The sequence below is a fragment of the Schistocerca piceifrons genome, chromosome X (assembly GCF_021461385.2).
Source record: "Schistocerca piceifrons isolate TAMUIC-IGC-003096 chromosome X, iqSchPice1.1, whole genome shotgun sequence".
Taxonomy (NCBI): domain Eukaryota; kingdom Metazoa; phylum Arthropoda; class Insecta; order Orthoptera; family Acrididae; genus Schistocerca; species Schistocerca piceifrons.
In genome coordinates, this window is record NC_060149.1 from 317,650,360 (window position 1) to 317,673,941 (window position 23,582).

Sequence of the window (23,582 nt, forward strand, 5' to 3'; positions counted from 1 at the left end):
CACACGCTATCATTTGTAAGATTCGCTAATAACACTGTTTGTCTCCTGTGATGGTAAGAAATAATTACAGGACTCATATGTACAATGGAATGAAACTGAACCTTCAAAAGTCGTAAGTACTGAGAAACAGCAAAGATGAGAATAGCGACAAAATTGAAACCCAGATTGAGGAACACGCAGTAGACTAGCTGGTGGAATTCTATTACCTTTAATTCCTATGAAATATATGACTATATCACTTTATCAGAGAAAGAAATTTATTAATGTGTACATCTGAAGCGCGAATTTGTATGGCATTGAGAATGAGATTTTCACTCTGCAGCGGAGTGTGCGCTGACATGAAACTTCCTGGCAGATTAAAACTGTGTGCCCGACCGAGACTCGAACTCGGGACCTTTGCCTTTCGCGGGCAAGTGCTCTACCAACTGAGCTACCGAAGCACGACTCACGCCCGGTACTCACAGCTGTACTTCTGCCAGTACCTCGTCTCCTACCTTCCAAACTTTACAGAAGCTCTCCTGCGAACCTTGCAGAACTAGCACTCCTGAAAGAAAGGATATTGCGGAGACATGGCTTAGCCACAGCCTGGGGGATGTTTCCAGAATGAGATTTTCACTCTGCAGCGGAGTGTGCGCTGACATGAAACTTCCTGGCATTGAGTCATAAAGTGTGGACAAACCGCAGAGGAAGAGATTTGGAGAGTTGAAGATTGGTATTAAAGAAGGATGCTGCAAATTAAGTGGACTCATAAGATAATAAAGTGTGGTATCACTTATTTATACCACCCTACCGGCTTATCACAGTTGGCAATGGAATTTAAATTTTCCATTAGATGCCGGTAGCGGTCGCGCGGGGTCTGGCGGACCCAATAGTGTGCACCCACTGAGCCACGCCTCCAGTGAATCTGGACTGCGAGCGCCCCTGCCACCGCAGTATAGAACGGCGGGCGGCAGTCACACTCCCACTTGCGTTTGGAGCCACTTCCTGCGACGCTGGTAGCTGGACTCTGTGTTTTTGCTGCAGTATTTGTAATGAGTCTTCGTTCTTTTGCAGAAATATAAGTTACATAAACCGTCTGTTTATTGTGTTAACTTGATCGCTGATCATTTCTGCTCCTGTCCAGCATTTGCGTGACGACTGTTGTCGCAGCACTATGTAGCTCACCTCTTCTTACCATTGTGTATGAAGTCGTACACAACACAAATTAGTTCTTCGCACAACCGTCGAATACAGACATGTGTAGTCTTTACTATGTTATTCATGAAGATGTTGTAGCTTCAGTTTAATTTCCTGTTGTGTGTAACTGCAAGCAAGTTCAAGATGTTCATCGATCGAAACCGGTCGTAACTCATTTAACTGTGTTACCATTCTAGAACGCATTACAATAGAAGAAGCGAGATTTAGGCCTTACAGAAGCTGCAACTACCGGGTACTAGCCCTGACAACTTTCATAGAGGCCGGTTTCCAGAAGAAACGAAAAATATCTGTGTGGTTTATCAACTCTACGGCAGCATATGACACCATCTGGAGGGAAGGGATGATTTACAAATTACTTAAAATAATTAAATGCCGAACAGCAGCATTTCTCATGTATAACATCATTAGTAATCGATACTTTCAGATTTTCTTGGGTGAAAATAGAAGCTCAGTAAGGAAACTAAGTAATGGCCTGTCACAGGGCTCAGTTCTCGCACCTTTTATATTTCCGACCTGTCAGACGATATCTCTCTCTCTCTCTCTCTCTCTCTCTCTCTCTCTCTCTCTCTCTCTGGCTTGTCAACAAAAGTAGCTTGATCGGTCAGAGGAGACACTGACAGAGGAATTACTGGCCCTTAACCCATATTTTAAAAAATGGAGACTGCAGCCCGTTACCAGTACGAGCGAGGTTTGTGTTTTTCGTCTTAACAACAAACAAGCTTACACTGAGCTCAAAGTGCAATTTGATGGTATGGAAACGCCGTGTGGCTAGGGCCTCCCGTCGGGTAGACGGTTCACCTGTTGCAAGTCTTTCGAGTTGACGCCACTTCGGCGACTTGCGTGTCGATGGGGATGAAATGATGATGATAAGGACGACACAACACCCAGTCCCTGAGCGGAAAAAATCTCCGACCCAGCAGGGAATCGAACACGGATCGTTAGGTGTGACATTCGGTCGCGCTGACCACTCAGCTACAAGGGGCTGACAATTTGATGGTAATACTCTCCGTCACAACAAGTACCCCAAGTATCTTGGCATCATACGCGACGGCAATCTTTCTTATAGAAAACATTTGGAAAATACATCAGCCAAGATAAAACAAATCTCAACATCATTCAGAGGGTGTGTGGCACAGCCTAGCAGGCTACAATGGAGACTCTGCGTACATCGGCTCTTGCTCTCTTTTTTTCGGCCGCAGAGTATTGTGCTTCAGTGTGGTGTAATAGTTGTCATACCAGCCTCATCGATGCGCAGCTCAACAACACGATGCACATAATTACTGGTACCATCAGACTAACTCCTGTCTTCGGGCTTCCCCTGCTAACCAATATATACACACTGCAAATTCGCAGGAGTAAGGCCCTGCTAAGAGATTATTACAATATACAACAGAATACAACTGCCCATCCATGGCAACCTAACTGTCTTACTAAGAAATAGGCTTCGTTCGAGACAGCCGCAACTACTGTACGCTGAACAGATAGCTACAAGTAATACCAATGTAAGAGATCTCTGAACTGCAAACACATCGGAAATTGCCAAGAACGGAAATGGTTCGAGGAATATAACTGTGGTACCGTGGGTGTCGAAACTGACAGGAAACTGTGTGTCAAATTACAAAGAATCCGCACTAGATGTGGTTGGTGCTCTGACCCGCTCTATAAATGGAGTATTGTGGAGCCTCCGAGTTGTAACTGTGGTACAGTGAAAGAATCTATCAGATACATAAGAGAGAAGTGAGTCCTATGATGCTATAAGGGCACATGGAATGAGTTTATGAATGCCTGTGCCACAGCGGCGGAATCGATTAGAAACCTAGGTATTAATATTTAGTCGATTTATTTTTATTTTCTGCAATGACATTCATTACACATTATAAATGTACTGCAAGTGTGCGCCATTTGAATAGTGATACTAACGTGTAATAATACAGCTGAGGTGGTCTTTATTAATGGTTCAAATGGCCCTGAACACTATGGGACTTAACATCTGTGGTCATCAGTCCCCAAGAATTTAGAACTACTTAAACCTAACTAAACTAAGGACATCACACACATCCATGCCCGAGGCAGGATTCGAACCTGCGACCGTAGCGATCACGCGGTTCCAGACTGAAGCGCCTAGAACCGCACGGCCACACCGGCCGGCCTCTTTATTAATCATTTACAAAAAAATGCACAAACCGGAAAAAAGGAACAGCATCATAGGGCATAAATTGATACATCAGGGAATAGCTTTCATAGTACTAGAGCGCCCAGTAAAGGGCAAACACTGTAGGGTAAGAAAGAGCTTAGAATTCACCCAACATATAACTGAAGACTTTTGGTGTAAATACTGCATTGAGATAAAGACATTGTCACCAAGGGGATGACCGAAGAACGACCCCCACATCCCACCACACACACACACACACACACACACACACACACACACACACGCACACACACACACATACACCAAAAAATATCAACATCTTAGATAGCTTTCTTCTCAGGAAAACGTAAATCTTCACCTGAATAGCACATAGTGCACCAAAGTTCGTGTCACCCTGACCCGGAATAAATAAAACTAAATGTAATAACTATAAAAATTATGTAATGGATGATAAGATGTCCGAGAAGACTCGCAGTAACGTAACGTTTGATCTGCGAATCGATTTCCACCGCCCTTTTCCCTACTGTGAATTTTTTTGAGAAAATAATAATTGTCAATCTCGAAACCCATTGTTATAACATGGTTCTAGACACAACCAGTTACATTTATGATGATGTACTTCGCATACTAATACAACCCTTTAAAGCCATGCAATTGCAAAACGACATTTTTATGAACAGAAAGCACAATTCTTTTGCAGGTGGCTCTATATCCAACTTGTACGCGTTTCTGGCGGCCAGACATCGAATGTTCCCAGGCTACAAAGAGAAAGGGCTGCATTCCATCAACGGTCAACTTGTCATGTACACCTCAGATCAGGTATTCCCAAAATACACATTGTTTGAATATATATTTTCCACTTCTCTGTATTATATCTACTCGTAACGTGGATCAATATTTATGTTGTTCCATCTGAGACTGGCTCTCTCCTTTTATGAGTGTAGCTGTGTAGGTAGTTAATACTGTGTAGTGAAAGGCATATCTGTTTCCGATGTACGAGTATGTAGTAAAATCAACTTTAGGCTGTCTGAAGCTGATGTTCCTCAAATAACTTGAGATACAAAATGTTAAGGAATTCAGTGGATATTTTGAATCAAAGATTTTGAATCATTTTCGTGCTTGTGGCACTCCTACCAAATCTATCCTCAATTCTGTTTATAAGTACCAGCAAAATCACGAAGTTTAGCAACATTGCCGTGGTTTAAATTATAAGAAAATAGTTATCATAATATAAGCATGCCGTGAGTATAACAATCTGTTGGTGCCAAAACATGGACATAGTCATTGTCGCTCGAAGAAGGAAACCTGAAACCCAGTTGTATCAGGTAAACAACGCTGAACATTACCACATGGATTGTGATGAACTGCCTATGGCACCAGTAGTAAGGGTGGACGCCAACTCAATCGGTGTATTTAATTTCTGGCTCACTAATGTTTTGTAACAACTTCGGGTACAGTCGACAATTATTGAGCTATATGAAAAAAACGTTAATTAATTACAAACTATGGCATGCACACAGATTTTTCAACATTTAAGTGTCACTAAAGATATTTGGAGTTAGGTTATGATATGTTCGACATGCCTGCCATCATTGGCGATGATGTGGTGCAGAGGAATAGCGAAATTCTGCAAGACTCGCTGAAGTGTCGGAAGATGGATACTGTGGATAACCTGCCGAATGGCTGTTTCCAGATCAGCAATGGCTTTTGGGTTCTTGCTGTACACCTTGTCTTTAATATGGCGGCCAATCGAGGCCCATGCCAGTGGCCTCTGGGTACCCCAGAGCCAGAATGCGGTCCCCAAAGTGCTCCTCCAGGACAGCAAACACTCTCCTACTTCGATGGGGTCGAGCTCCGTCTTGTCGAAATCGGGGTCACTTTGGATGAAGTCATCTTCCAAAACCTTCACGTACCATTCGGTAGTCACCGTGCCATAAAAGAATATCGCATCGATTATTCCGTGACTAGACATTGCACACCACACAGTCTCCCGTTGAGGATGAAGAAACTTCTCGATCGCGAAATGTGGACTGTCAGTCCCCCAAAAGCGCCAATTTTGCTTATAGACGAACCCAATCAAATGAAAGTGGGCTTCGTCGCTAAACCAAACCATGCATGCGCATATTAATTCCCATCATGCCCCGCGGCCAACCGCGCAGTTTGAACGTGCTAACACAAACCTGTCAGAAGTTTTGACTATTTTATTCTATATAGTTCAATAATTGTCACCGTGTAAGTGCGTTCTTCGTAGAAGACAGACTTGTAACGGCAGCCTGTGTCCCGAAAGTCATTTAACGAGACGAAGCTCCAAACTTAGTTCCAAACCTCTCAAACATATTCCAAAGACACTTGCCAAGTTTTAAACTGACATTTGGCACCTAAAATCCAGTTTTTCGCTATTGCGTGGAGTTTCATCTGACACCCCAAAATTCCTACAATCAATTAAAACTACGTAGGTCGAGCGTTACTTTACTCTAAATAGTTCTAGCAACGTATCATACTTCCCGCGATTTTCCTGCTATATTAGATAGTAGATTTAGATGTGTCGAGCGTACAGTCCATATCCCCTACTAACGCATTATCGCTTTTTTCACCAACTGAAAAAAATCTAATTCGAAAGACATCATCAGACGATAATCACATTGGTGGTGATAAAGTGATCGAGAGAGCAGGAAGAACAGTATTATGAAGCTATTAACCAAGTCAATCTAAATTTTGCCCCCTCCGCCACCCCAGTTCGTCTATGAGCATCATTGATCTGTGTTGTACATGGATGGCGAGAAGCGAGTGTTGTAACATCTAGAATTACTCATATATTCAGAGAAAATATAAAACACGGCACAAAATGTACTCCAGAGCCCGTATAATTCTCCTCCCAAGCTGCCCAATTTACAACGTCGTCTTTCCAGACATCCAACTGCCATGGTCGGTCTGTATTTCGGAATCATTCTAGGACACAAGTTTGTAACGTATTGAACAGGAATTGCAGCTGCAAACATGTAATTGTGGTAAACGAATGTTGACGGAAGTTTTTGTTGCAGTGCCACTACTCAGTGAAGAGCTGCGCTGCGGTGTGCGGTCTGGGTACCGACAACTGCGTCCTAGTCCCGTCTGATGACAAGTAGGTACACAACACGCAAACCTGACGCACGTCTACAAGTCATATACATCTTGCCTAATTCCCTTTGTATTTTTCAGAGGCCGAATGATTCCATCAGAGCTGGAGCGTCTCATTGTAGAGCGGAAGATGAGAGGCCAGATACCGTTCTTTGTGAATGCAACAGCTGGAACAACAGTCCTTGGCTCTTTCGACCCTATTGAACCGATTGCTGATATCTGCCAGAAGTACAAACTGTGGTTACATATTGACGTAAGTACTCACTACATGACATTCTTTTCTACTTGCAGTCACTACCAAAAATACTACTCTACACTCTGTAATTTCCCCTGTACTAAAAAGAGCAAAAAAGGAAGAAGTAAATATCAATTACTCCAAAAGTATCCCCAGTTAAGCGATGCTGTCAAAATGTATGTCTTTTGTTGATAATTAAAAATAACTTCTAAGAGTATTTACATTTTTCGTCCATAAGTGGCTCTTTACTCAAAGTTCGCAACACAACGCAGTTATAATTACAAATTTTTGAAGAGGCAAACTCTTGACTAAAGAACAATCGTCAGACGAAGCTTGACACTTTTCATATCACTAGAGAAGATCTCATTTGCTGCTCCTGACAACTGATAGTGCACAGATTCTTTTAGCAAGGCCAATGACGTCGGCCAACCTCACTAATTCTGTACCTTCGGGTACTTCGACAACCAAAAGTGACAATGTGTAGAGGCTAGACAACTCTGAAATCTCTTTTTTGCATGAAAGAGTGGCTGAGAACAAGATTACAGACAGTTTTCGATCATTGCGATGTGCGGATGGGCTCCATTCTGTGTGAATGCTACATTATCGAGTGATTGCTCTACAAAAGTAATCGAGAGTACTGATAAACGCCGCATGCTCTGTTTCAATGAAGGAAGGTTCCCGACCTGTATCTCCCAGCGCTGGGGCACAGGCAACGTCGTCTGGGGGGTTGACACAGGAGGGGCCGGAATACCAGCTGAAATTAGCTTCGGAGCCGAGTGATTTTCTGTCCTGAGGCACCGAGGGTGGCTAAACGTACATAACTGGATCAGCGGCACAGAATACTGATGGAAAGTATTACATTCCTACAAACTACACAATGGCCCATTTCGTGGAAAACGACTTATTATTCCTATACTACCTGATGCAGAAGTATCAGAAATGATTAAATATTTGCCATATGGTTGACCAAGCTGATGATAGCCAAATCCAGCGACTATAGCGATGCATAAGAGCACCTGCGGGTAGTTGAGAAGGCGCATGTGGATGTTTATGGCTAAAAAATGGATGGATCTTATAGGCAGCTGTGTACCATGATCCGTTGCCCCATAGGAATATGGACCAGAAGAGAGAGTACTTTCAGCACAAATGATTATTCAAAAAAATGGTTCAAATGGCTCTGAGCACTATGGGACGTAACTTCTAAGGTCATCAGTCCCCTAGAACTTAGAACTACTTAAACCTAATTAACCTAAGGACATCACACACATCCATGCCCTAGCAGGATTCGAACCTGCGACCATAGCGGTCGCGCGGTTCCAGACTGTAGCGCCTAGAACCGGTCGGGCAACTGATTATTCCTCTAAAAAAATTACTGCTCCAAACGTAAACTCTGAGAAGCATGTAGTAGTGCAGAAAATTTCCATGGCGACTGGTAGTTGAAGGAATTGACATGATGCATTCGTTGTTCTAGAAAATTGATATCTGAAGCAACTGTGGCAGGGTGATCGCTTTTGTGTCATAGTGCGGCAATGGATTAGATTCACAGCTTCAGCTCTACTAAGAGATACCACTACTCTCCCTCTAAGTGAAGGAAGGTACTAACATACACTGTAACGCCAAAGAAACTGGTATAGTCATGCGTATTCAAATACAGAGATATGTAAACAGGCAGAATACGGCGCTGCGGTCGGAAACGCCTATATAAGACAACAAGTGTCTGTCGCAGTTGTTAGATCGGTTACTGCTGCTGCGATGTCAGGTTATCAAGATTTAAGTGAATTTGAACGTGGTGTTATAGTCGGCGCACGAGTGATGGTACACAGCATCTCCGAGCTAGCGATGAAGTGGGGATTTACCGTACGTCCATTTCACGAGTGTACCGTGAAGATCAGGAGTCCAGTAAAACTTCAAATCTCCGACATCGCTGTGGCCGGAAAAAGATCCTGAAAGAACGTGACCAACGACGACTGAAGAGAATCGTTCGACTTGACAGAAGTGTAACCCTCCCGCAAATTGCTGCAGATTTCAATGCTAGGCCATCAACAAGTGTCAGGGTGCGAACCCCTCAAAGAAACATAATTGATACTGGCTTTCGCAGCCGATGGTCAACTCGTGTACCCTTGATGGCTGCACAACACAAAGCTTCACGCCTCGCCTGGGCCCGTCAACATCGACATTGGACTGTTGATGACTGGTCGGACGAGTCTCGAACACTGCAAGAAGGTAAACCAATAACTTTCATAGAAAGAAAGACCGCAGAATTAGCCCAAGAACTATACCGATACGCCTTCGATATCGAAAACCTGAATGGAGTTTGTGTTGCAGATCAAGGAAGAGTTTTTATTTTGGTAAAGGTAAACCAGCGACCGAGAACAGGCACAATGGCATAGTTTTGCAATAAAAAATGAACTATCTCGGGACCTGAATGAAATACCAAAGAGGAATACTGGATCCTAATACGACACTCAGCTTGAGCCTGTGAGGAAAATATTTCATGACACTTCTGACTGAGTATACGCCCACAATGGCCAACACAGATGAGAAAACAATCACCACGAGCTACTCGAGATGAGCACGATAGATTGAACATCACAAGAACTGACGAACAAGGTAACACAATCTAATGCTGAAAATGAACCCGCAAAATGGAGAAAAAATGGTGGCAAATTAAGACAAACGAGTTTTAAACTCTAGAAAATAAGCAGCTAGTTATCTCATTCTATGAAGCAGCTGGAAGAATCTAGGGTCCAAAGCGTTGCAAACAGCATATTTCAAGTCAGATTATGGAGCAATGCGACTGCCGAAGCCAAAGGACATTCTCTATAGGTGACCAGAATAATTACATGCTTCTTCTCTTCAATTTGAGTGTTCGAACGTTTCATAGCGTCAACAGTGCTGAGGAAAGCGGAAGGCGCAATAGCAAGTATAGTTGTGAGAGTGGTCCATCTAGCAAATAACATCCTGCAGTTGTCATGAAATACGATACAGACATTATTTAATCCATGACACTTTTAATGTAGCTTTATTTTTACCAAGACCCGTTTAGAGTTTTCATTCAATTTCAGTTGGTGTAATACATTTACATTTTCATCAGTACAGCGCGGTAGATTAAAGCGTTGTCCGTGCCGCCAGTTGAAAATTGGTGAAAACTCTAAACGCTTTTGGCATAAATAACGTTAAATAAAGAGTGGTTATTTTCTGTATTTCATCAAGTAATGATAGCGGAGAAATCCACATATGCTTATAATGGACTTTTAAGGTTATGTTGAAGGGGATTTAATTCGTGACTGTTTCATGCCATCACTGATGAATCCCACTTACAAGGAAAAGGCGATACTTTGAACTGCAGGTCTCACCAGTGAATACCTTTGTATAGCATATTCGATAAAGCAAAAGTACTGTTTAACTGACTAGCTGACTGGCTGGATGAAAGATCACTTTCTGATACTGAGTATGGATTCAGAGAGGACCTTGGCATTGCTGAAGCTGCTTTCTCATCACATCAACTTCAGGAGAGAAATACTGAACAATAGTTATACATCTGCTTTGTTGATTTCAGTGTCACATTACGCATGAAAGTTAATGCTACGGCAGATCGGCTGCCCACAGATGTTTCTAATGGGTGATGCGAAACCTTTATGATAATATCTGTTCCAAGGTATTATCTACTTTGGAGCAAAGCACGAATGTATTCTCGTTCAAATACTGTCCTCCTTGTTCTTATAAATGATATGTTGAAACACGATGACGATGTTTACTTCAGATACAGAGCTAAGTGAAACTCTTTAATTTACAACAGCTGCAAAGCTACCGAAAAACAGGAAGCCATAAATTCAGTAATGTTTGGAGATAATGTGCCCATGGTTGCATCATGCATATTCGTGCTGAGAAGAACTTAAATCTTCGATCCATTTGAAGTATCTTCGTGACACCAAAACACCAGCTAGTCCTTGATGTTAATAGCCCCACTAGAGCAGTAGCTGCTTCCTCTCCCCTGATCTACAGTTTGACGCGGAGTTGTTTGCGTTCCAGCTGCCGTCCTTATCACACTTCTGTACACCAGATGACTGTATCCGAAACATAAGAGAGTTGGAAGATCAGCGTTCAACATTCCACCAATGAAGAGGTCATTACAGACGGAGCTCAATCTCGGATTGAGGAAAAATGGGACAGGAAATCAATACAGTCCTTTTCAAGGGCACCATCCCTGATTAGCCTTAATCATTAAAGCAGTGTATACTGCATCTATATTAAAAGAATTTCAAATCAGTTTCTAATGAGGTTCGATATCGTGTGACCGTGACGTCTTTAAAAACAAATGTGCGCAAACGACTTGCTGTGCGAGTATGTACTGGATAAGAAAGAAAACATAATTATTTGTAGATACGAGCAGTGATTTCAGGTATGTGGAAAGCAATGAAATTCGTCTTTGACGTAGGTGACAACAGAAAAGAACTGAAGACAACAGCTTTTGATTTTATTGAGAAGTAACGAAGGTAATGAGAAACAGTAAGGTGAGGAAGGGTTTCAGAACATGTTACTAAGTAACCAAACATATTACTAATGTTACACAGTAGCTAGGCTCTCCAACAAAACTGAGAGCAAGCAGTTAAGATCTGTCACTGGCGGAAATGCAAATATTATAATCTCATTTTACAAATATTAATATGAAATTTTGCAGTGAGAAGACATAAAGAATCTTTATTACGACTTAATGATGAGAAAAGACGACGCAAAAAAGAATTTCTACTTTTTAAATGTAAAGAAGCATTTTCTGGAATTATTTACTTATTGCAGAAGACAATGAAAAAAATAAATCAGTGCCAAAGAATAAATACTAGAAATGGAGGAGACACTTATCTGAATTGAGGCAGCCGCGTGAATATGAAGAACCTATAAACTGTAAAATACAAAACTATCGAAAGTAATAGAAATAAAAAAAGAAGACTGGATTCACACAAAGTAATAGTACCTGCTTTTTTCACTCTTTTTCCTGTGTTGTCGTAATACGAGTATTCTGATGGTAAATGCATAACAAAAAAGTAAGCAAAAGGAATAGTGAGAGGTACTCACTGTAAGAAAATTTTAACACACGACCAGAAATGAAAGTGATACTAACTGTGCAGGGTTACTGTATAATCGGTTAAAGGTAGTTAAAGTGATGTATAAAATAGGCGTTGTTGAAGAAAAGCCATATCGTAACATGTTCTGGAATAAAGTGCAGCGTTAGTATGAATCTTCGCGTAGTTTTCGAAGTCTGTACAAGTGTTCACAATACGTCATTGTCGAAAAGCCTAATTGGAACTAAACTATAATTTTTAGAGGGGTATATGTGTGCAGAAGAGTTTAAATAATAAAAAATTAGAACGGATCCACTGTACAGTGTGCTAAATGTGTATTACAAGCAGTAAGCGTACGTAATGTTCCGTACCAACAATGAATTTAGAAAAATAACAATACTCTGAAGTTATAACTAATGTACACCACATATCTGTTGAGAATGGTGTTAAAAGAAGCCTGGAGTAATCAGTTTCATGAAACAAGAAAATTAGGCAATTATCATCGAAAGTATTAGCGCTTTTGTCAGTACAGATGCTAATTCAACTGCTTTGCTCAGTAGAGTAAGTGTTTCATTTTCTTAAGCGAGTCCTCCATTCAGTAGCAGGTTCATGTAGGATCTCACCCACTCGTCTCGTATACGGTGCCTAAGGAATGCAGCGTTCTCGGAATGCTATACAACAATTCAAGCAAATAATATTAGTAGTTTTATTTCTATACAGCAGAATGACAATACTTAACTTGTATTTACAAAACTGTCGCAAACGAAGGGTGACATGCAACCAAATTAGAGTTCATGCAAGTTTTACACACATCGCTGATAAATAATGTCCGTGATACTGAGTCTGAGTTAGACAATGGACTCACATTCGGGAGGACGATGGTTCAATCCCGCGTCCGGCCATCCTGATTTAGGTTTTCCGTGATTTCCCTAAATCGCTCTAGGCAAATGCCAGGATGGTTCCTTTCAAAGGGCACGGCCGACTTCCTTCCCTCATCCGATGAGACCGATGACCTTGCTGTGTGGTCTCCTTCGCCAAAACAACCCAACCCAACTGAGTCTGATCTGAGCGGCCGAGGCTGGCAGGAGCGGCACTTATATTCAATTCCGTTTGAGGGCGCTCCTGTCGTGGTGCTTTCCTATTCTGAGCTCCATTGGCCGAAATCGTTTCACCGTCTTCGTTCTGGCGCTTGTGGTTACGCCAGAAAATCCCCCCCCCCCCTCCACAAAGCGACGGACCGTCGTCGTGTATGGAGTGCGACCACAGCAGGGGGTGCAGGAGTGTGGGCGCAACGTCGGGCCGGAAGCTGTGGCTGCAGGAGACGTCAAGCTTCCGGCCGTACCTCGCCAACTTGCCTGCGCTCTTGCGGAGACGTGCCCCGGAAAACGACCAGAATGATACGCGTCCACCTCCTGCTGCCATGAACCAGATGAAGAAGGCGGCGACTGCTGCGATGTGGACGGATCCAGCTCCATCGGTAGGACGAGAGGAGGCGGAGGAAGCGAAGGCTCCACCTCCATGGGGCCGTCCCGTGGTGTCGTGATGACACCCTCTGACCGCTGCTGTGGTCGCGCTGCCCTCTGGACCCGTGAATCTGGGGAAGAGAGACTGAAAGATCATCGTGTACATGACAGAGGCGAAGTTGATTTTGATGGCGGCGCTGCTAGCCCTCTGGCCCTGAAACAAAATACATGCAAGCGCTAAGTCGACGGACGATCTCGCCTCGCGCCCATCGTCTGCTGCCGCTTAAAACCTTGTGAAAGACAATACCATGCAGCCCGAAGCGATACTGGCGGCCTTCATGCGGCGCCGGATGCTGAGGAGGGTGGGGCAGGTGGAGGAGTGTCCGATGGCGGCGACCGTGAAGCAGTTCCGCCAGTGATCGTCCATCTCGTGGGTGTGATCGATATGAAGCGAGAAACAGTTGCAGTGCTTGATCCCTGGTGTGTGAGGAGCGAAGTTTGGCCATCTGCTGCTTAAATGTTCTGACAAAACGTTCCGCTTCGCCGTTTGACTGGAGGGAACGGCGCACTAGTTAGATACTGTATGCCATTGCGTTCACAGAATGTTTCAAATTCATTTGACTTGAACTGAGGGCCATTGTCTGACACTATTACTTCAGGTAAGCCTTCTAGGCAAAAAATCAGTGACCACACATGAATTTTGCTACGTGACGTCGTCGAGCTCACTGGCACCGCAAAAGGAAACTTGCTATTTGAGTCCACCACAATCAATCAACGGGTGTTCCAAAAAGGTCCCGCAAAGAGTATGTGCACACGTTGCTATGGCGACTGCGACTTCGGCCAAGCTGAGAATTTTTGTGGCGGAGCGGACTGATTTTCCGCACAGGCGTGACACTGTGACGTCATCTGTTGTATTTGGGCGTCCATACCCTGCCACGTACAGTGTCGACACGCTAACTGTTTCGTACGAACAATCCCCCAGTGTCCTTGGTGAAGTAACTGCAACATTTCTTTTTGCAAAACTTTAGGGATCAACACACGTGACTGGCCACTGTCATTCTGAACAAGAACCACACCTTTCCATACAGCTAGGCTATGCCGACGGGCAAAATATCGGCGCACTACAGAGTTCTTTATGCTATTCAGTGCGTGAGGCCGAGATGTGCGAATGTACTTGAGCAAAATGTTAAAATCTGGATCTGCTTCCGTGGCATGTGCAATTTTCATATAGTTCAGTGGAAAAGACAGAAACAATTCAGAATCCTGAGCATCGATGTAACAACACGATGCAGCAGAAGCATCAAAGTCTGTATCAGGGCCGATCGGAAGACGTGAAAGTGTGTCCACATTACCATGTTGAGTTGTAGGATGATACACAATCTCGTACTGGTATTGAGACAACAACAAAGCCCATCTTTACAATTTTTGAGCAGTTGATACAGGAACCAGTAACTTCGGATGAAACAAGGACTGCAAAGGTTTGTGATCCGTTACTAAGTAGAATTATCTGCCATACAAATAGTGGTGGAATTTGGTGACACCGTACACAATAGCCAAAGCCTGTTTTTCAATTTGTGTATAGTTAGTTACACTGAGCTTCGAACAACTCTTTTGATGCGGGAGCAATAGGTCTGTCTTTATCACCAATTCTGTGCGAAAGCACTGCACCGATTCCATACGAGGAAGCGTCAGCTTGCAATACAACAGGTTTCTCTGGGTCAAAGTGAACTAAGCGTCGATCACTGAGCAATGCCTCTTTAAGTTTTTGAAAAGCTTCTTGGCACTCATGTGTCCAAACAAAGAGGACATTCTTGTTTCTTGCGACGCAAGCGATGCAATGGAGCAGCGATTTGTGCTGCATTCGGTATGAACCGAATATAAATACACTCCTGGAAATTGAAATAAGAACACCGTGAATTCATTGTCCCAGGAAGGGGAAACTTTATTGACACATTCCTGGGGTCAGATACATCACATGATCACACTGACAGAACCACAGGCACATAGACACAGGCAACAGAGCATGCACAATGTCGGCATTAGTACAGTGTATATCCACCTTTCGCAGCAATGCAGGCTGCTATTCTCCCATTGAGACGATCGTAGAGATGCTGGATGTAGTCCTGTGGAACGGCTTGCCATGCCATTTCCACCTGGCGCCTCAGTTGGACCAGCGTTCGTGCTGGACGTGCAGACCGCGTGAGACGACACTTCATCCAGTCCCAAACATGCTCAATGGGGGACAGGTCCGGAGATCTTGCTGGCCAGGGTAGTTGACTTACACCTTCTAGAGCACGTTGGGTGGCACGGGATACATGCGGACGTGCATTGTCCTGTTGGAACAGCAAGTTCCCTTGCCGGTCTAGGAATGGTAGAACGATGGGTTCGATGACGGTTTGGATGTACCGTGCACTATTCAGTGTCCCCTCGACGATCACCAGTGGTGTACGGCCAGTGTAGGAGATCGCTCCCCACACCATGATGCCGAGTGTTGGCCCTGTGTGCCTCGGTCGTATGCAGTCCTGATTGTGGCGCTCACCTGCACGGCGCCAAACACGCATACGACCATCATTGGCACCAAGGCAGAAGCGACTCTCATCGCTGAAGACGACACGTCTCCATTCGTCCCTCCATTCACGCCTGTCGCGACACCACTGGAGGCGGGCTGCACGATGTTGGGGCGTGAGCGGAAGACGGCCTAACGGTGAGCGGGACCGTAGCCCAGCTTCATGGAGACGGTTGCGAATGGTCCTCGCCGATACCCCAGGAGCAACAGTGTCCCTAATTTGCTGGGAAGTGGCGGTGCGGTCCCCTCGGCACTGCGTAGGATCCTACGGTCTTGGCGTGCATCCGTGCGTCGCTGCGGTCCGGTCCCAGGTCGACGGGCACGTGCACCTTCCGCCGACCACTGGCGACAACATCGATGTACTGTGGAGACCTCACGCCCCACGTGTTGAGCAATTCGGCGGTACGTCCACCCGGCCTCCCGCATGCCCACTATACGCCCTCGCTCAAAGTCCGTCAACTGCACATACGGTTCACGTCCACGCTGTCGCGGCATGCTACCAGTGTTAAAGACTGCGATGGAGCTCCGTATGCCACGGCAAACTGGCTGACACTGACGGCGGCGGTGCACAAATGCTGCGCAGCTAGCGCCATTCGACGGCCAACACCGCGGTTCCTGGTGTGTCCGCTGTGCCGTGCGTGTGATCATTGCTTGTACAGCCCTCTCGCAGTGTCCGGAGCAAGTATGGTGGGTCTGACACACCGGTGTCAATGTGATCTTTTTTCCATTTCCAGGAGTGTAGTTCATTTTCCCTAATACTGACTGCAATTCTGTGACATTGCGATGGGCTGGAAAGTTTCGTATGGCAAACAAATGCGACTGAAGAGGATTTACACCATGACTGTTTATGACGTGACCAAGATACTGCAACTCATATTTCTTTAGTCCTGCATCAGATAACACACGAAACAAAGCACGTAAATTTTCAATATGTTCTTCTGGTGTATGACCTGCTACTACAATATCGTCAAAATAGTTTGAACAGTTTATCACTTGTGCAGTCAGCTGTTCCAAATACCGTTGGAAAATGGCGGGTGCGGAAGCACTGCCAAACGGCAAACGCAAATATTTAAGCAAGCGCAAATGAGTATTTACTACACATACTTTGAGATTTTTCATCTAGTGGTATTTGAAGATACACGTTGCGCAAATCAATTTTTGAAAAATAGCGTCCAGTACCTAATTTGTCCATTAGATCCTCTGGGCGTGGCAATGGATAAGTACCAATGACAGTTTGGGGGTTGACTGTAGACTTAAAGTCAACACAGAGTCGAATATGACCTGAAGGTTTGGGGAGCAAAACCAGTGGACTTGCCCATTGACTAGCTGATATAGGCGCAATAACTCCGTTTCTTGCAATTCTTTAAGTTCAGCAGCGAATTTGTCCTTTAATGCTATGGGAACAGTTCTGGCTCGGCAAAACTTCGGCTAAGCATTTTCTTTCAGCGTAATATATGCAAAAAAATTGTTAGTTTTGCCTAAACCTTCAGAAAAGAGTTACGAGAATTCTTTTAGCAAGCTAGCTACATTGTTTTTTGCATTGAATGCAGGCACTAACAACACGTTGGCCTGAATGTTAAAGCCGAACAAATCAAAAGAATCAAGACCAAATATGTTCTCACACTCACATGATTGTGGCACTGTAAAAGTCACTGTTCGCGTATGCGAGCGATACATGGCACGCAAAGTACTGTACATGTTGAGAACGGGAATGTCTTGTCCATTATAAGCCGTCAGTTGCGTGCAAGTTTTAGACAGGCGTTGGGAGCCTAACAGTTCATATGTGTGACGATTGAGCAATGTGACAGAGGCACCCGTGTCCAACTGAAATTTCACACGTTTTCCACAAATAAGGAAATGAAAAAAAAGGTTTCTTTGACTGACGTATCACTGACGAAACGGCACGCTTGCTAGGTGCAGACTTGGAATATACTGCGTTAATGACATGGGCCTTGTGACGAGATTTTTATGAGTGGGCCAAATTCTTATGTGTGTCCCGTTGCAAATATACAGAATGCACGTGTCTTTTCCTGCCACAAGTGTAACACTGAGCTTGTCGGGAGGGCATTCGTGGCGTTTGTGCCGAGGCTTAATTCTGTTCGCCTGTGTAGCTGCCTGTTTAGCGAACTGCTTGTACGTCGTGGAAGGTTGTTTACTTGGCGTGGCTAGCGCACGCTGCCGCTGCAGAATGAGGCCATCGCAACTAAGGGACCAAAAATAGCTGGCTGCTCAAATGTATGAGCCGACAAGACACCAGAATCGTACTGATCTGAGATTCGCACTACTTATTGAAATGATGGATCGGACTGTTTCAAAATTTGTTCTCTGACTTTGACATCAGGTACATTGTACACGATCGCATCACGCAATGTAACATCTGAATATAAAGCACCACAAGCACATTTGAATTTGCATTTCCCTGTCATACCTTGCAAATATGCTATCCACTCACGATAAGTGTGTTCTGACCGTTTTTTGCAATTGAAGAATTGATACCTAGCTGCTACCACATACACTTGTTGGTTATAATAGTTTGTTAGTAAGTCTATAACACTGTCATACGCAAGTGGTGTTAGGAAAGAGTTTTCGAATTAATCTTAACACTGCACTGCCTACTGTGGACAACAGATAAGAAAGTTTCACAGTACTTTGCATTTTGTGAGCTAGCAAATGTGACTCGAACTGTCCTAATCACTCCAGCCGTTCCTCTTATTGGTCACAAAACTGTCGAAAAGGTGGTATAGCAGCCGTAGTAGGCGGTGCTTGTTTTGTTGGGTGCGTAGCATTGGCCAGTAGCTGCTGCACCGTGTTGAGTAGTGCAGAAATCTGCTGCGTCTGAAACAGAGACATTTGCGTTAGCTGTGTGGCATCTAACGGAGCAGGGGGCAGTACAGGAGTCTGATGCTGAACAGGAGCGGCACTTAAATTCACTTCGGTTCGAGGGCGCTCCCGTCGTGGTGCGGTCCTATTCCGCACACCATTGGCCGACGTCGTTTCACCGCCTTCTCTGGTCTTCCATTCTTCATCTTTATTACGGCGCTTGTTGTTACGCCAGAACAGTTAATACCCGGAGTTAATGTTTAAGATAAATTAAAACTGACTGCCGTTTTCCACTACTACATAACAATAGAACATTAACTAATACTGCAAATCTGCTGTATAGTATGTCTTTTTCCACATTTATGAGCATTTTATGCTATCCAGCTTGCTTTTTCATGTCGATGAGAAAAATTATCAACTGCTACAATAGGTCACATCAACTCCTGCAAAGCAGAGACAACGGTAATCAATTGAAAGACTCAAAAAAATTTATGCGTTTGGCCAAAGTTCCAGATTACATTAACATACTTGCATTATAAGTATTAACATTCTTAAAAGCATTAGTTGTTAGATATTTGAAGGTATGGGTCAGACCATGAGTTAAACAGTATGTATGTTAGTGAGCATCATGTTCTACGACAATTTGTACACTTAATCCTACATGTACATCAACAGGTAAAATGTAAAACAAATATTATTTCTGGATGCAGACTGGCTAGAAGCACTTTATTATCTCTGTCAGTAGTCTAAATCAACTATTAGTGTAAAAACAGATGTACTTTTAGATTTTTCTCCCATAAAAATGCTAACGATCAACAAGATAATGTCACTGTTTCAGCAGATTATTTTGCATTGTTATAGAAGATGTGCGTGCTATGTTTCATTAAAACACACCAGCTTCATCGTTATTTTTTTCTTTTTTTGCAGGCGGCGTGGGGAGGAGGCTTGCTGATGTCTAGAAAATACCGCCATCCGAGATTCACAGGTGTCGAGCGGTGAGTGCTCATATTAGCAGCTTATAGAATATTGCCCCATTAAATTACTATTCACTCTTCGATAAGGATCTCAGCTGGAATACGGATGTCCTAAATTGTCAATAGGCGTAAATACATTTAATACTTTGAAAAAAAAATCACAATGACGCTCACGTTTAACCTAAGCTGCCGACTGACGTAAATATCTCTAATACTATCGAAATGAAGTGTTCATGACGCGCAGATTATTTAGTTTAATGCAGGTATACTTGTGTTTCCGTGGCATCACTGATAATCGACCATATATATGTGGCAACACCGCGATAAATGCATGCTTGAACATAAATGTAGATACTAGCCAAGCCTATAGATTGCGCTATTGTATTTGGCCACGAACGGCCACTGCGCAATGTCCTCTATGCCTTGCAAGCGTCGGTCGTGGTTAGAACAATGTTCTGTGTAGTTGTGAGTGCATTATGTCGGAGCTAAGTGAATTCGAACTTGGGCATACTGTTTGTCTCGTATGGTAGGTGGTTCCATAACCTCCGTAGCCGATGAGTTTGGTATTCCAAGAGGCATCGCATCAGATTTAGTGGAAAAACATCATCCGCTAAGACGCTACGAAGACGAACGTGTGTGTTAAATGAATTTTACAGGTCACTTAAGAGGATTGTGACAAAAACTAAGAGGAAGACAGCTGTAAAAGTTATTGCAGAATTGAATGTCACAGTCGCGAACTCTGTCAGCATCAAAACAATACGAAGGGGGCTCTCTAAGCTGGGGACTGCAGGACAAACTGAAATTCAAAAACCACTCGTCAGTGATGCAAATGTTCGTAACAGAAAACGTGGTGCCGAAGCCTTTAAACCTGGACTATGGAGCAAAGGACGAAAGGAATTTCGTCAGCCGGCCGCGGTGGCCGAGCGATTCTAGGCGCTTCAGCCCGGAACCGCGCGACTGCTACGGTCGCAGGTTCGAATCCTGCCTCGGTCATGGATGTGTTTGATGTCCTTAGGTTAGTTAGGTTTAAGTAGTTCTAAGTTCTAGTGGACTGATGACCTCAGATGTTAAGTCGCATAGTGCTCAGAGCCATTTATTTTAATTTGGTCAGATCCGTATTGTTGCACACTGTTTTCAGCTTCTGGCCGAGTTTACGACCAAAGAGTGAAACATGGCGGCGCTTCGGTGCTGATTTAGACAGCCATGTCGTGGTATTCCATGGGTCCTATGGTTACTCTGCAAACTCGCATTACTACCAAGGAGTATGTCACTATTCTTTGTAATCAGATCCATCCCATGGTGCACTGTTTGTTCCCCAGTGTTCCAAGACGACATGGCGTCTGCTGACACAGAGCGCATCGTGCAGGATTTGTTTTGTAGGCATGAGGATGGATTTTTGCATCTCCCCTGCTTACCACAGTGATCAGATCTCAATATTATTGAGACTTTGTGGTCTACTTTGGAGAGAAGTTTGCGTGATCGCCAACCACTTCCAGCCTCGTTACCTGAACTTGCCACTATTTCGCAGGAGGAATGATAGAAGATCCCCTTGAAAATCATACAGTGTCATTATTCATCCATTCCGAGACGACTGGAAGCTGCTCTGAATACCAACGTTTTTCGTACACAGTATTGAGCATTCTAGTGTGGTGGGCATTTGGTTTTTCCATATTTTTGTGCACCCCCTATAGTTCAGGCAAACATCATTCGTCTCCTTCACTTTGCAGCAGAGTGTGAGCTGATATGAAACTTCCTGGCAGATTACAGCTGTGTGCAGGACCGAGACTCGAGCGCGGGACCTTTGCCTTTCGCGGGCAAGTGCTCTACCGTCTGAGCTACCCAAGCACGACTCACGCCCCGTCCTCACAGCTTTACTTCTGCCAGTATCTCGTCTCCTACCTTCCGAACTTCACAGAAGCTCACCTGCGAACCTTGTAGAACTAGCACTCCTGGAAGAAAAGAAATTGCGGAGACATGGCTTAGCCACAGCCTGGGGGATGTTTCCAGAATGAAATTTTCACTCTGCAGCGGAGTGTGCGCTGATATGAAACTTCCTGGCAGATTAAAACCGTGTGCCGGACTGAGAACCGAACTCGGGACCTCTTCATTTCGCGGGCAAGTGAAGTTCCATCATTCATCTCACTTTTTTTTGCATTTCGACACAGGTCTCTGGAGTTTCCAAAAAAAATACCCATAGATTCCTTCTAACGGAATTCTTTTAACAGCACAATTCAGTTAGTAGAAGAAGTATAAATCTGAAAACAGCGCATTGATGGTTAAGTTGTACTTTGAACTATAGCTTTTCTTCACAGTACTTTGATAAGCTATTTTTTTATTAGAAGGCGCTGAATAAATCCTCCATAGTGTCATAGGTGTGATATCCACTAAGTTTGACTCTTGTTTCTAATTTTCAAGTTTTTTAAAAATGGCTCAAATGGCTCTAAGCACTATGGGACTTAACATCTGAAGTCATCAGTCCCCTAGACTTGGAAATGCTTAAATCTAACTAACCTAAGGACAACATACACAACCATGCCCGAGGCAGGATTCGAACCTGCGACCGCAGCAGCATCCTGGTTCCGGACTGAAGCGCCTAGAATCGCTCGGCCATAGTGGGCGGCTTCAAGTTTTTAACTTTGTTTTACATACACAGTTGGTCACGAAAACTGCAACATCGTGAAGGATAGAATGTAGTAAAATAATGGTTATTATATTATAATATATACAGACAGAATACATGGTTAAATTTGTAGGTAACTTGGGGATATACTGGGTGCAAAATCTAGTACGCAGAGCTGACACATCTGGCAGCAATAGTGACTCTAACCCGGTTGGCCATTGTATCGCACAGAGCTTGGATGACATATGGATACGTCATTGCATGCTCCTTCATTTCTGTGTTTGAGTTCATAAGTCGTAGCGGGTGGTAAATGTTTGTGTGTCAGTAATTAGGCACCTATGACCATATGTTTTCAGTGAGTGAGAGATTCACAAAACATGCTGGGCAGTGCAATAGTCAAACAACCTCTGTATCGAGATAGATCAGGACAGCATGGGCACATATAGTATTGAGTTACCCTGTTAAAGGATAACGTCACAGAGACCTCGAAAGTAACAGCGTCTGTCCAAATTACCAGCTGAGAGAACTACAGGTGGTCTTATTGTCTGCCCACTGACACTCTTATACCTTTACACCAGGTGTTGGGCATGTACGACGATTACGAATGGAGCCTGGCTACGTTTGTTCTCCTTCAAGCCTCCACACACGGATACACCCATCGTGATTCTGCGTGCAGAATTGGGACTCATGTGAAAAGATGCATGGTGCCACTGCTGTGTCCAGTGTTGTCGTTGGTGCACCACTGTCGACACATCTCTCTCTACTGCCACATTGAGGGAAGTGCAACAGTGTTCGCCGTGCTAATAGACCATGGTGCTGCAGATGTTGTCGCGCTGCCCATGTGGATAGTGGTTTGCAAACAAGTCCACTTACTGTCTCAGTATACATGACACGACTGTAGGATCCTGTGTGGCCAAAACGGTAGGTGCGTCCTCTCGTGCGCTAGTCGTTCAAATGGCTCTGAGCACTATGGGACTTAACATCTATGGTCATCAGTCCACTAGAACTTAGAACTACTTAAACCTAACTAACCTAAGGACGTCACATAACACCCAGTCATCACGAGGCAGAGAAAATTCCTGACCCCGCCGGGAATCGAACCCGGGAACCCGGGCGTGGGAAGCGAGAACGCTACCGCACGACCACGAGCTGCGGACTGCGCTAGTCGTGTGTGGTCGCTTAAATCCTGCGTGGCGTGTAGTATGGCCCTCCTAAACATATCGTTTCCGTATTCTCATGACATTCATGAGATCCTGACCAATGCGAACATTGATATTGGGGAACAAAAAATGGCGAGATTGATGCCTCACGGCTTTGTCACTGTCGAAACCCAACACGAGCTGGTAGACGCCTTTCCTTCTTACACGAGGCGGCG

The 23,582-nt window shown here is 44.1% G+C and overlaps 1 protein-coding gene across 1 annotated transcript in view; it reads left to right on the top strand.

The window, feature by feature from the left end:
- LOC124723034 (glutamate decarboxylase) overlaps window positions 1-23,582 on the top strand; it is a 249,638-nt gene that overhangs the window by 186,201 nt on the left and 39,855 nt on the right. Inside the window, exons 4-7 of the mRNA XM_047248210.1 lie at window positions 4,053-4,171; window positions 6,394-6,473; window positions 6,551-6,722; window positions 19,541-19,608. Coding sequence (XP_047104166.1) covers window positions 4,053-4,171; window positions 6,394-6,473; window positions 6,551-6,722; window positions 19,541-19,608 — 439 coding nt within the window. The remainder of the gene's footprint in view (window positions 1-4,052; window positions 4,172-6,393; window positions 6,474-6,550; window positions 6,723-19,540; window positions 19,609-23,582) is intronic.